The sequence below is a fragment of the Carettochelys insculpta genome, chromosome 8 (assembly GCF_033958435.1).
Source record: "Carettochelys insculpta isolate YL-2023 chromosome 8, ASM3395843v1, whole genome shotgun sequence".
NCBI classification, from domain to species: Eukaryota; Metazoa; Chordata; order Testudines; family Carettochelyidae; genus Carettochelys; species Carettochelys insculpta.
Genome location: NC_134144.1, coordinates 66,745,916 through 66,758,875, shown reverse-complemented (window position 1 = coordinate 66,758,875; position 12,960 = coordinate 66,745,916). Strand labels below are relative to the sequence as shown.

Genomic DNA, 12,960 nt, shown 5'->3' with positions numbered 1-12,960 from the left:
AGATAGATAATGTATCTGCAGTCCTATGAAGGCTCATCTGTCGGCCGTGAGTGTTCAAAGGTGATCGCTAATGGTTCAGAGATTGCTTCAGTTCCTCAATACTCTAGGGTGAATTTTATCAGGACCTGCCAACTTGAATACAGCTGTCATATGAATATTGTTTAGCCTGTTCTTTTCCCTATTCTACCTTGAGATCCTCTTCCTTATTGTTAATTTTAAAAGTGTGAAGCATCTGGTTACAGCTGATATTTTTATTGACAACTGAAGCAAATAAAGCAATTAGCATTTGAGGCTTCTTTCACTGTGTTGTCCTTTCCTTTGTCTCTCTCCCCATTAATCAACTGACCTACACTTACCTTCTTTCTCTTCTAATGTATTTATTCACTAAACCTCTTGGCATTGCCTTTTATGCCCCTTGCTAGGAGTAATTAATTTTGTGCCTATGCCTTTTGCATTTTTCCCTAAAAGCTGGCACTGTTCTTCTATATTTGTCCTCATTTCCACTTTTTGTATGAGCTTTTTTCGATTTTCAGGTCATTAAAGAGGTCCTCATGGAGCCACATTGGTTCCATAGTATTCCTCTTCTCTTTCCTCTACATTAGAACAGTAGGCTGTTGTGCCTTTAATATTGTCCTATTTAGCAACTGCCAGCTGAGAACACCTATCAATTCTCTGAGTGGGAGGAAATTGTGGGGTTTTTTTTTTATTTTAATTTTCTTTATTTTGCTGTTCTGTGTCTTTCTTTTACTTGGCATCAGGAACTCTTTATCATATTGTGGTCAGTTTCACCAAAGCTGCCGTTTGCTTTCACATTCTCAGTCAGATTCTCCTTATTAGTCAGAATCAATCTAAAATAGTCCATCCCAACTGTAAGACTCTACACTGATGGCAGGTTGTCTAGTGAGGATTACTGTAACATGACTGCTGAGCCCAGAAGAAAGTGTACGTTATACTGTTTCCCAAAGACCCACTTGGATTTGCCTCTAAATTTTGTTCAGTGAGTGCAAACAGCAGCGTGTGCTTCCTTCTTCAACTAAACGCTATCTATAATCAATGAAATTCTAACCGTAGAAAAGTGGACCCAAAGATAAATGAAACACCTCTAGAGTCATTGAAACATAATTATTAAAACATTTCATGTTGTTAAACTACAGTACAATGTAAACTGCTTTTTTTAAACTTTTGAAATACACTAGTTTACATCTTTAAATAATCAGACTTTGTAGTTAATTAGAAGTGGTAACAGACCCTTATTTACAGACCCGCAGTTGTGAAATATTTCAGATATAGTATTATTTTCCAGTCTTCTGACGTGTGTTTAAGCCAGTTAAAAACTGATGATTTTAAATGTAGGGGATATTGCTCTTCTACAGTGTCTTGTATGTATTTGTGGGGAGACAGCTGTGTACATTTCTTCTGCTTTTTGGGTTTATACCTTCATACAACATTAAATCTGAACAATTCGGCATCTACTGTTTGGGTTAAATGTGAATCATGGATTTCTCCCACCTCCAGCAACATATTTCATTGAACTTAGCAGGAATCAGATGGAGAGAAACCGGAAACCAGTCAAACTAGAGAGTTATACTGTCCAAACCTCCTTGTTCATTCAATAATACTGCATCTAGCTTTGACGTTGGCTTTAGTTAATGCTGATGACGTATGTGCCACAGTAACACCTTGCTCATGATCCAGATCAGCTCTTCATCACAGCCATGTAATATCAAGCACCCGACACCATTAACCCTCAGTGCAATATTAACAACTTAAGCTCATTAGTTTCTTTCCAGAGACCTGCTCTTCATAAGTCTAATCATAACAGGTTAAGTGAGTCACAAATAGGATGTAAGTCCACCTTGCTGGAATCCCAGATGAGGCTCCATCAGCTGGTTGCAACACTGCCAGTAAATCATCACCTTCCCTGGACCAGATTTATTCCTGGTGTAACTCCACAGTTGCTGCTAGAGTTACGTCAGGGTTGAATTCAGCCCATTGAGTCTAGTGATGGTTCTATGCAGGTCTCATTGATTTAGCCCAGTCTTTTCCAACATGCTCTTCTCTCTAGATTTCAAGACCTATTATGTGATGTGCTTATCATGATGTTGGGCAGAGCGTTTCGCCTCTTCTTCCAAGAGCCCAACTCCCTCGAGAACCTCCTGATCTGCCTGAACCAGTGATGAGTCCGTGCCTGGTCACCGTCCCGGAACACGAACGCCTCCCGCCTGATCTCCATGAGTTCAAATGTATCGCCGCAGTCTGGATCTGTGGAGATGACACAATTACTCAGTCTCAGGGGCTCCCTGAGCAAACTGAATTTCCCATTGTTTTTGTCTCGGATCAGCACCAGGACGGCATCTTTCACGGGTCCCTGCTCAGTGGCCTCGAGGCTCGACTCAGACACCCGTTTTATGTTGACCATGAGCAGCACATGCATGTTCTGAAATTTCAAGGTCTTGCTGCCCTTCTTCACCCACTGGCCATCAGGTGGCTGAGCGAGCTGCAGGGGCCCTTCCATCACAAAGCGTGTCTCCTCCCGCAGCCAGCCCACGGTTTTGATGGCAGTTTCCCTCATCTCAATGTTGATGACTTCCCTCTTCTTCTTGCTGTCTTGTCGGAAGGAGCGCAGGGTCCAGGAGTTCCCCTCCTGCTTGGTTTTCATGTTGATGTGCTCCAGGTGGGACTCGATGCGGCTCTTGGCTTCCCGCAGGCTGCCATGATCTGGGTGGTACTCGGTGGTGGCTTTGATGATCCTGCTGAGGAGAAGTGGGTATTTGGTGACTCTCTGCAAGGGAGCCATCAGGAAGGATCTCAGATTCATGCGCCGAAGCACCGTGTTGTCGTTTTGGGAAACGTTGAGGAATATTCTGTGGTGGAGTGGGGGGAGGTTAAAAAAGGGAAGAAAACCAGGATGATTCCACTAGCAGACAATGAAAATAAAATGCAATTTAGGGCTATCAGGGCACTGGTATTGAACCCAGCTTCTTAGTCACTGCGCTACAGCAAACCACCAGCCCAACCAACAAACTGAGTGCTAAAGACCTGCAAGCTCACAGCAGCACGTCCAGGCCCCGGAGTGGATGATCAGGCAGCAGAACAAGGTCACTGATTGAATGACTGGGCAGCAGGCCGAGGCCCCCAATTGGATGATCAGGCAGCAATCTCACGGGATACACTGACTACTGAAAGACCCCAACGCAAAAAGGAAGCCTTTTGAGAAACGTACAACTGCCTCCCCCATCCTGCCTTACCTGGGAATAAAACCCACTGACCCTCCCAGTCCCTTACATCGGATATCCCAGCTACTGACCCCTGAGAGACCTCTGACCATTGTCCTGGGCTGCACTTGATGTGTATTACCCCAACCACCTGGGCACACCTGACTACTGCTCTGGACTGCCCCTAGCCCACTGGACATTACGAAGGTGTCATGGGGAGAGGAGCTCCTGCCTGTGATTCCCATTGGCTTTCCTAAGCTCCAGGTGCTCTGCCCTTCCTAAGATCAGGCTTGTCATCCATGCCTGAGAAACACAGAACATTATGGGCTAGATCACATCACTTGACAACAGTTCTGCATCAAAGGATTTTCAAGTGTTCAGGGACAGCTCCTCTGCTGGCATGAATTGTCCGAGCCTCACCGGTACACAAGTTTTCATCAGCTAATAACCACAGAATTGCTGGGCTGGAACAGACCTCGAGATGATCTAGTCCGTCGCTCTTTACTGCTGAGGCAGAATTAGGCATGCTTGGACCCTCTGCTGCTACCACCAACCTCTTGTACATTTCTCTTCATCAGCCCACCCCAAAGCACTTTGCCCATCTTACAGAGGGGGAAACTGAGGCACAGAGCAGTGACGTGACCTAATGAGGTCACACAGCAGGTCAGTGGCAGACCTGGGAATAGAACCTCCTGAGTCCCACACCCGTGCTCTACATACAAGGCCACACTGCCTCCCAACTAAGGAGTCTGCCTGGGCAGCAGGCCTAGGGCATAGGGCAGCAGTGACTGAGAGCTGTTTGCAGCTGTGGATTGTTTGCTGACCCATATGAAAGGAGTTTGATGGGTCTCAGTCTAGTTTCAAGTGGACAAGCATCAGTATCACAACAGCCACCACCACTGGTGCCCCTGCAGGCTGGTCCAGCACAAAGGTCTAAGACTGAATGGGCTCAGGAGGGTGAATTAACCTCTCACTCCTAGTGGGAGTCCCATCAGGCCAGGACTGATCCAGCTTGGGAAGCCTGCCCTGCCTGTTTCCCCCTAGATGGATGGCTTCAGTCTCGACACCAGGGCTTGAGCTTTTCTGAATCTCTTCCATCCTTGTGACGCACAACAGAGACACTCCGCCCACCTCACCTGAGTAGCTCTTTCTCCTTCTCTAGGGCGTTGAGCGTGTTCACTGAAGAGGACTGCTGAAGACAGTATGTCTGAAAGGCCGGCAGCATATTGACAAACTCCAGAAAGATCTCGCCAATGCACACGGTCATCAGGTCCTCATCGCCCTGCAGAGACACAAGTAACCCCTGCAGTCAGCCAAAGAGAAATGGGGGCTCACCGGGGCTGAGCCCAAACCAAGGCAAGCTTCCTCATGAGCAGCACGCTTACTACAAAGCAGTCCCCTTGTGTTCAGGCCAGTGCGTGCGAAGCCTGGTAATGCCTGCAGGAAGGGAGTCTGTGAACCAGACTTTCAGAGATGCTCAGCTCATTGGGTGGTGGGAGCTTGAGAACCTGGCCTCACTTCTCTCAGCTACACAGCTCCCCTAGCAGGAAAGGACCTCTCAGACCCCTTCCCATGCGTGCACTCAGGTGCCAATCCAGCTGGCTGTACACTCAAAGAACTCTGTGTTAGGGCTTCACTGCCTTCAAGGGAGCCCTGCCTGACCACAGGGCTTGGCCCCACAAGAGAAAGGGGTGAAGCTGCATTGCTCAAGCCAGAGAGATGCGCAAAGGGCTCATGTAATCCAAACAACCCTTTCCACTCGTTCATGCCAGGAGCTCCATGCTCTTTATGAATGGGTATTAGCGTCCCCATTTACACAAATAGGGAAATGGTGCCACAAAAGCTAAGACCCAGCTCTTCTAAGGCATTTAGATGCCTAACTCCCATTGATGTCAATGGGAGTTAGAGGCTGAAGTACCTCTGAGGATCTGGGTCTGAGTGACTCACCCAAGGTCACACAGCACATCAGTGGCAGAGCTGAAACCAGCACTTGTGGTCTAAGCCCAACGCTCTGGTGGGGGCGAACTGCTTTCCTCCAAGTACTGCTTAAATGTGTGTAGGTGGTAGACAGCAGCTTGTAGAGCAGTCGGGCTGGTTGTTAGGGTCTTTGAACTGCCAGAATCTGTCAGCGTAATGGATTTTTTTTGCCTGGGCAGTGGCCCATCAGAAGCCCCTCCCACCTAGCCAAGACCCTCCCCCCAACAGCAGGCAGGTCACAAACCCCAGAAACTTGTTTATGAAGTCACTGGAGGGCCAGATCTACCTGCTAGCAAACTCATTCCAGAACGCACCCAACTCTCTCTTTCCCCAACTCAATTTAGGCTTTGTAGTAGGGTGATCTTTTTCTGGCTGAAGAATCTCCATTCAGGGCTCCCAATGGGAGCCCATCCCCTGTCTTAGGGCAACCTGTCTGTTTCCAGGGGCTGGCAGTGGAACGCAGAACTTCTCCCTCTAGGCGGCGGGCTCGAGCACAGATCAAATGAATGCAGTCACCGTCTGACAGCAGCAACGTGACCAGAAATGATGATCTTGGTTTCCTCCCCAGTGGCTCATTTAAACTCTTTGTCGTCAACACGAGTGGAGACCACTGATAGAATTCGCTATCCAACAAGGATGGAATTGCCTGGCTGCTGGTCGGCTGGGGTGAGGCAGTGTGTGGCGATGATGAAGGCAAGCGTGCCTGACTGGCCAAACCGGTTTTCATCATGGAGGGCTATCAGTGCAACAGGGAATACTGTGGAGTTGTCCAAAGTGCCCTCTCCTACCATGGGTTGGTGGCGCTGCCCTGCCTTCACTGGCTTACACAGCAAAAGCTGAGCTCTGAGCGTTCTCCCCAGCAGACTGATCCAGAGCCAGTACTGCTGGCCCATCTGCCACAGAGGATAACCAGGAAGGGCTGGCGCCATGGCTCATAAGTGATACTGACAACATTTGAGACAAGCGGGGAGAGACGCAGCATAACACAGCTACGAATTAGGGATTGCCTTTGTTCTGCGTTATCGGGTCTGGCTGGTGCAGGAAGATGCCTTTAATGGCTCTCCTCTGGGCTAGATGGGACTCAGCAATGCTATGTGAAAATAAATGTCATGGTGAATTGCTGGTTTCTTGCCCTAACAAGAAGTCCTGGGGCACCTTATAGACGAACAGCTCTTCTGGAGCATAAGCTTTGGTGGGCAAAGACCCGCTTTGTCAGATGCATGTCGTGTCAGATGCCACAAAAGCTTATGCTCCAAAATACCTGTTAGTTGATAAGGTGCCACAGGATTCCTGGGTATTCTTGCAGATACAGACTAGCACAGCTACCACTCTGATACTGGTTTCTTGATGTGTGTTATGAAATAAGATACATAAGATGGTGCCAGGTAAGGCCATTAGCTTTGCTTAGCTGTTTGCATAACAAGTTGCCTAGAGTTAGCACTGTGGTACTACAGTAGTAATTCTGTAGCCTTTTAGTGCAGGAATACATTGTGGTTGCAAAGAAGGCTGCAGACAAAGGAAGAAAGAAACAGTCGGAGAGGAGCAACTGGCAAAACAAACAGCTGCTTTCAATGTCCACCTGCTCTAGAAATTGCTGAGGGGCACTTCTGACTTGGGCACATGTCTGTCCTTCCTCCACCAGACACTAGGAAGCTAGTGCTGTGGCTGTCGTCTTGTCAAGGTCATTGCAGGTCAAGACAAGCATGTGGCATGGTTTGCTGTCTGTCTGTTTGGGGGGTGAAAATACAAAAACTGCTGGCTTGAATTGATATTGCATCTAATGGATTGTGCTCACTACACAGAAAGCAGGAAGTCTGAACTCGTCACCTGTTCACCTTTGCTGTCCTAGGCTGATGTTTTGTCCTGCCACACAGTCTCTGTATAAGTGGGATGGGTATCTTGGGAAAGCATCACTGCAGCCATGTGGCAGTGATTGTATTGTGCAGTGCTGTGGGCAGAGTTAGACAGCACCTCATATAACGCTGCACATTAAAGGTGACTAGCAAATTGTTTTTACAAAATGCCCTCAGCTCTAAGAATATTTGCTGAAAGCCACCAGGTTAAAAGGGGACTTTGGCAGATCATGGGGTCAACTTTGGCCCTTAGATTCACCAGCATAAATCTGGAGTCAACCCCACAACTTTCAGTATTCCAGATTTTCAACTGCAAAATGGATCAGAGTTGAGCCCAGTTAGTTTCAAGTGTGTTTCGCTACTGAAAAATGATTATGTAAAAATAGCACCTTCTGACTTAACAAATCTTCTCTCAGGCTTTCAGTGTGGGATCTGCAACATTTTTAGTGCTTTTACTGTTAGCTCTGCAGGGCCAACATGGCTAAGAGAGGAGCTGGAGTCTGCTCCTTCTGGTGCCTCAACAGCTCTATGTACCAAATTCTGATCAGGTTCTCTGTGTGGCTTATGGGCACAGCTGCTCAAAACATTTTTTCATGGACAGTTTTCCACTGGAAAATGGTGTTCTGTAGAAGTCAAAACACTTCGCAGGAACAAGTCAATTTTTAACATCTTTTTCAGGGGGGAAATGTCAAATGATTGGAATTGAAATGGAGTATTTTCCCACAGGAGAGCAACTGTGCTCGCCCCCAGCTCTGTCAGTGGGGTCACACATGCATAGAGAAAGGATATAGTCTGGCCTGAAGAACCTTGATTAGTGACAATGTGCGAGAAGAAAAAACTCCCACTTTGACTCCCCGACCTCAGGCTCAGTTTGCAAGGCAGGATTAGCAACTAACATATAACATCTTTTTATGTGAAAACTGGGCGCTATGATCTAGAGCAGGGGTCAGCAAGCTCGGGCACAGGTGCCAAGAGTGGCACACAAGCCATTTTCATTGGCTCAGCCTCAGCCCCCTCCCTGCTGCAGCTGGGAGCCTGCTCAAAGCCATGCTGCCTGTGGCTTAACAAAAGACCAGCTAATGCTACCAACCACCATCTGAACGTTGAAACTCTGCATTAGTGACTTTAAAAAGTATCACCAGCACTCGGACTACACCTAGAGGTCAAAAGGTCAAATTTCAGCACTCCGCCTTGGAAAGTTTGCTGACCCCTGATGTAAACACAGTAAGGATGGTGTCTCATGATGTCAATATTTCAGACTTCTTTGAGTGCAGAACAACACTGCCAAGTGCCCCATTTGCCCTTTCTGAACCCAGACTCATTGACACTGTTGTTCCCCATGTGGCGAGAAGCGGGTCTCTGCCCACGAAAGCTTCTACTCCAAAATATCTGTTAGTCTATAAGGTGCCACGGGACTTCTTGTTGTTTTTGAAGGTACAGACTAACTCGGCTACCCCTGATACTTGTCATCTTGAATTTGGCTGGCAAAGTGACGCTGGTTGCAGAAGCCCGCTGGAGGCAGCCTTTAGTTGGTTAGAATGGTGCTCTGGTTTTCAAACATGATGTGGTTTTGCAAAGGCTTCATGTGAGACACCCTGGCAAAGCTTGTAATATATTGAAATCACAGAACATACCTGAACCCCTGAACACTGGTCCTGTGCTCCAGCTGACTTCTACTCTCACGCACCATTGCCAGCTTCCCACAGGTTGGGGCTTTATAATATCGCGGGAGCCAGTAGTTTGATTGGAGTTGGACATATTGTGGGACCTATGCATGTTATGCCATCTCTGGGGGGCCTTTCTGTGCCCAGATCATCTTCCTACTGCTGGCTATATTCTTGGAAGTCCCATTCTCTCATGTGATTTTTGTACTGTGTGCTCCTTCTGCTGGGACTGTTCTCACCATGTGAGGTGGATGCCTTTCTACCAGCTAGCATTACGCTGGTGCTTAGGCAAAACATTACTGTAGCTGGTTGGTGCACCAACTGCCCTTCATTCAGGATAAACGTAAGAAGCAATTCAGCTCCCTGACGGAATAAACAACTGAAAAATAGGAGCCATCCTGCAAAATACAGGCACCTGCAAGGTTTGTCAGGGGTCTGAGCTACATGGTGGTGGGGTTTCACTGGGGGCTGAATGCAAAAACAGGAGGCTTGGTATCTTTGGACTGAGCTCTGGGCATGCAGGAGAAATACCACAGAAGCAGCCAGAGGAGGTATCAAAGAAGCCGCAGAGAAGAAAGCTAAGAGTGAGAGAGACCTTTGAACAGAGTGCTGATTGGTAAGAGGCTGAGAACAGAGAAACAGAACCCAGGAGTCCTGTTCTCAGCCTCCTGCCATAACCACCGGACAATGCTGCCTCTCAGTACTAGGATGTGGCTCTCTGACTGACTGACCAAGCCACTGTTGCTATGGGCAGATAGTGCAGTGGAGTGCAAGCACAGTACCTGATCAAAGGCCTGGTCAATTTCCTCCTGGAGATACTCTAGAAAATTTTCATTGAGGTCAATCAGCTCCTGGACGTTACTGAACACCACCAGCAGCTGCTCCTGAGTCAGCAGACCAGCCGACTGCATCGGGAGGTAGAACTCCTCCTTGATAATCCGCAGGTCCTCGCCGTAACTGGCTTCTGTGTTGACGAACTCCAGAATCGACTCCTTTCGCTCCATCCGGCGCTTCTGGCATTTCGCGCACAGATTGGCTCGTCTCTTGTTCTGGTTCTGTGCGTCTGCCTCCACTGGGAAGTCTCTCTCACCACAGTCCGTGCAGGGACGGTGGGCCTCCCAGGCCTGCAAGGAGGTCAGCGTTTCAGAGGCCCTGTTTTTCCACTTCCTGGCCAGTGCATGTCCGATGCCGCTGTCTGCCCTCTCCACTTCTGCCAGCCTGGTTCTGGTCACGTCACCGGCCTCGGCATCATCCCTCTGATCGGTTAGGCCGACAATGCCACTGTCTGCGCTCAGGCTGCTGACGTTGCTCCAGCGGTGCTTAGATTGCAGGGAGCTGCATGGGGCACGGCTGTTCTCATCAAAGCTGAAGCCATAAGAGGCGTTGGCTTTAGCCACCACCGGACCTAAGCAAAGCATAGACACAAACATGGCTCAGGACATGCATGACTGACAGGGATGAGCTCACGCAACAGATGCTGAGCTGGGGCAACCTTGTGAGGTAGGAAAGAACTAGGGGAAAACAGGGCTGTATGTTGTCTCCATCCCTCGTTCTGGTGCTGGACGGAGAAGTCCCACTGCAAAGGGGACCTGTGAGGGCCTGTGTCAGTGGACTCGGAAAACACACAGCCCTGATCCACCGCTCACTTGTCTTGTGTGCAAGTCAGCTCTGACTGCAAACACTGCAACTCACTGAACACAGAGCACATCCTCAGCAGAGCCCATGCAGCTGCTGCTTTGCGCACCAAGGATCTGCCCCTTGCAATGGACTTTTAAAACTCATTTGTCCCTCAGGGATTTAAGCTGGGAGTGGTCACCCTGCCATGGCTGTGTTTTGGGTTACATCCAATGGCTTGTGCTCTCTCCCCACCACTTATTCTGCAGTGCTCAATATGGTGCCTTGCACCAGGCAAATAGTATATCCTTCTGCCCCTAGTGATTGTCATTTAAATGCTGTCATTGGATTTAGCTAAAAATAAACCCCACAGTGGTGGGGGAGGGATTATTTAGAGCATATACCTAGAGGGAGCCAGTTACCAGAGGAACCTCTGAGTGCAGGAACCCCTCTATCCAGTATGAATCCTGAAAAACATCTTATGAGGGGCTGTGCAAACTTCACAGCAAGGAGGAAGGGGTTAATGGGCTGCTGGGGGCCCAATCCAGCCTAGCGTGTGATGCCTGAAGTAGGTGTTAGGCTTCATGGGAGAAGCTAAAAAAAGGAGAGCCCAGCTCAGCTGGTGGCTGCCTGCTAGGGCCAGCAGACTGGGGACAGGGTGGCTAGGACCTGTCCCTAGGGAAGGCTGCTGCCTGCCAGGGACTCTCCAAGAGCAGGGAAGAGTTAGTTTCTTGGTGTTTATTGGGGAGTTTGGGGACCAAGAACTGTTAGGGGCTTAGCCATGGCGTGGGGAGTCCCCTCAGCGAGGGAGGTGCTGCAGGGAGCAGACATGGAGCCACTATTGTGCTGTGCCATAAATGGGCAGGGGGGAAGACGTGTGGCTACACACAAATTAGCTCACCTTGTCCATGTCCTCCCACCCCCGCTTCTCAGGGCAGGACAGTTCCAGGCATTGCATCCCCCCAGCAGCAGGGACTTTGACCTGAATCTCCTCTTACTTACACCAGTACAAATCTGGAGTCCAGAGGGGCCAATTCATCCCTGTGCCAGCATTGGACACAGCAGGGAGACTTTATGCCATCTTTGAATTCCCATATATGGGGCGTGCCAGGAGCTAGTCTGGTCCCTTCTGGAACCCAGTTGCCTGCAGCCCTTGTTGGACTTTGGAGTAACCAGGACTAGCCAGGGCATAGGGAAGCCTAGCCAGGACCCCCTGCCCACAGGAGTATACAAGAGGGGATGCTGGGGGGGGCAGTGCAGAAATGGCTCACTCAGTTCATATACCTGCTAGGGCCTCCTCACTACATAACCATCAAACTACATTTATACAACCCCCTTGACCAGATTCTGAGTTCTTTAACACCAGCGTAAGCCCAGAAGAACTCCACGGAAGTCCGTGGAGTCACCCCTGATTTCCATCAGTATAACTGAGATCCAGATCTGGTGCATCGCTGCTCTAAATTCTGAAGTCCCCCCTACATCGTGGGAGCAGAATCTCCTGTTACAATGAGGCCAAGGAAGGGCAAGGCCAGTCCATCCATGCCATGCTGCAATCAGCGCAGGTACCGTGCCCTCTCTCCTGCCGTCGCTTCTGTGCGTGTTGCCGGGCTGCTGCAGCTATCTTCAGCTCCAGCTGTTTTCTCTTCACAGCGTCTGTTGGCATCGGGTCGCTGAAATGAGGGCGCAGGCGGCACTCCCGCTGGGCCTTGGCACAGCCCGCCGTCTCCTGGGCGATGTCGGAGCTGGACCTGCGGCAGCTCGGGCCGGAATTCTGCAACAAAGGCAAGTGGCATTAGGGCCGGGAGACACTTTAAAGCTGCCAGCACTGAAAGCAGCAATAGAGCTGGCAGGGGCTTTGCAGGCTGCCATGACAGAGCCTCATCCTGCTCCACGGAGTCAATAGTGTGGTACAATTGGGTCCTGATCTAGGCACCACTGTAACACAACTAACTGTACTGGCAGAGTGAAGTCTGAGCCCACTGTCTCTTCCATTCTCAGACGGATCAGCAGCACCAGTCACCAAACAGTTCCACATTACCATTTCAGCCACAGTTTTAAAACTCAACCTGACTGTTCAAACAAGTGCAAGCACAGGATCAGTTGTTACCCAACAAGTGCCTGTGCTGGGTTCAGGCAGGCGGAAGGCAGTTCCTGAGGGGAGTGTGGGGCTTACTTGGAAGTTACACGCACATCAAGTGAGCGCTCCAGTCCCATGAGCCAGCGATGGCCTGTACAGGGCGAGGGGTGAGCTAGTGCCTACAACATTAGAACTTGCCAGGAAAAAAACCACTGAATTAAAAATAATGCAGCTGAAAACCACCATGTAACAAAGCAGAACTGATTCACAGATTTCCCTTCTACCTCCATTTGTGTGGTCAAAAATCAGCCTCGTTCGTACTTCAGATTTCCCAAACACTCTCACTGACAAAACACTAACAGTGGCCAATGCGTGGCAAGAGCCACCTGCCTGGGGTGAAATGGGAATTTTTCCTTACACTTCCCGCAGGTTGAATGTCACTAGGTGTCTCATTATTTGGCTTGTGCTTCCACCTCCGTGTTGCCATGGAAATGACTGTAGATTGATCACTGTCCTCTGGAGAAGAGAGCTCAGCTATCCTAGGGTCACATGATTCTGTG

General features: G+C 49.2%; 1 protein-coding gene across 1 annotated transcript; it reads right to left on the bottom strand.

Moving 5' to 3' along the window:
• Nucleotides 1–1,133: 1,133 nt before the first annotated feature.
• Nucleotides 1,134–12,315, bottom strand: LOC142016782 (myosin-M heavy chain-like). The gene is made up of 5 exons (XM_075001034.1): nt 12,280–12,315; nt 11,890–12,094; nt 9,492–10,114; nt 4,352–4,497; nt 1,134–2,864 (listed from the first exon to the last, which is right to left on the bottom strand). The coding sequence occupies exons 1-5, from the start codon at nt 12,313–12,315 to the stop codon at nt 2,069–2,071; spliced, it is 1,806 nt and encodes a 601-aa protein (XP_074857135.1). The 3' UTR covers nt 1,134–2,068.
• Nucleotides 12,316–12,960: the final 645 nt, after the last annotated feature.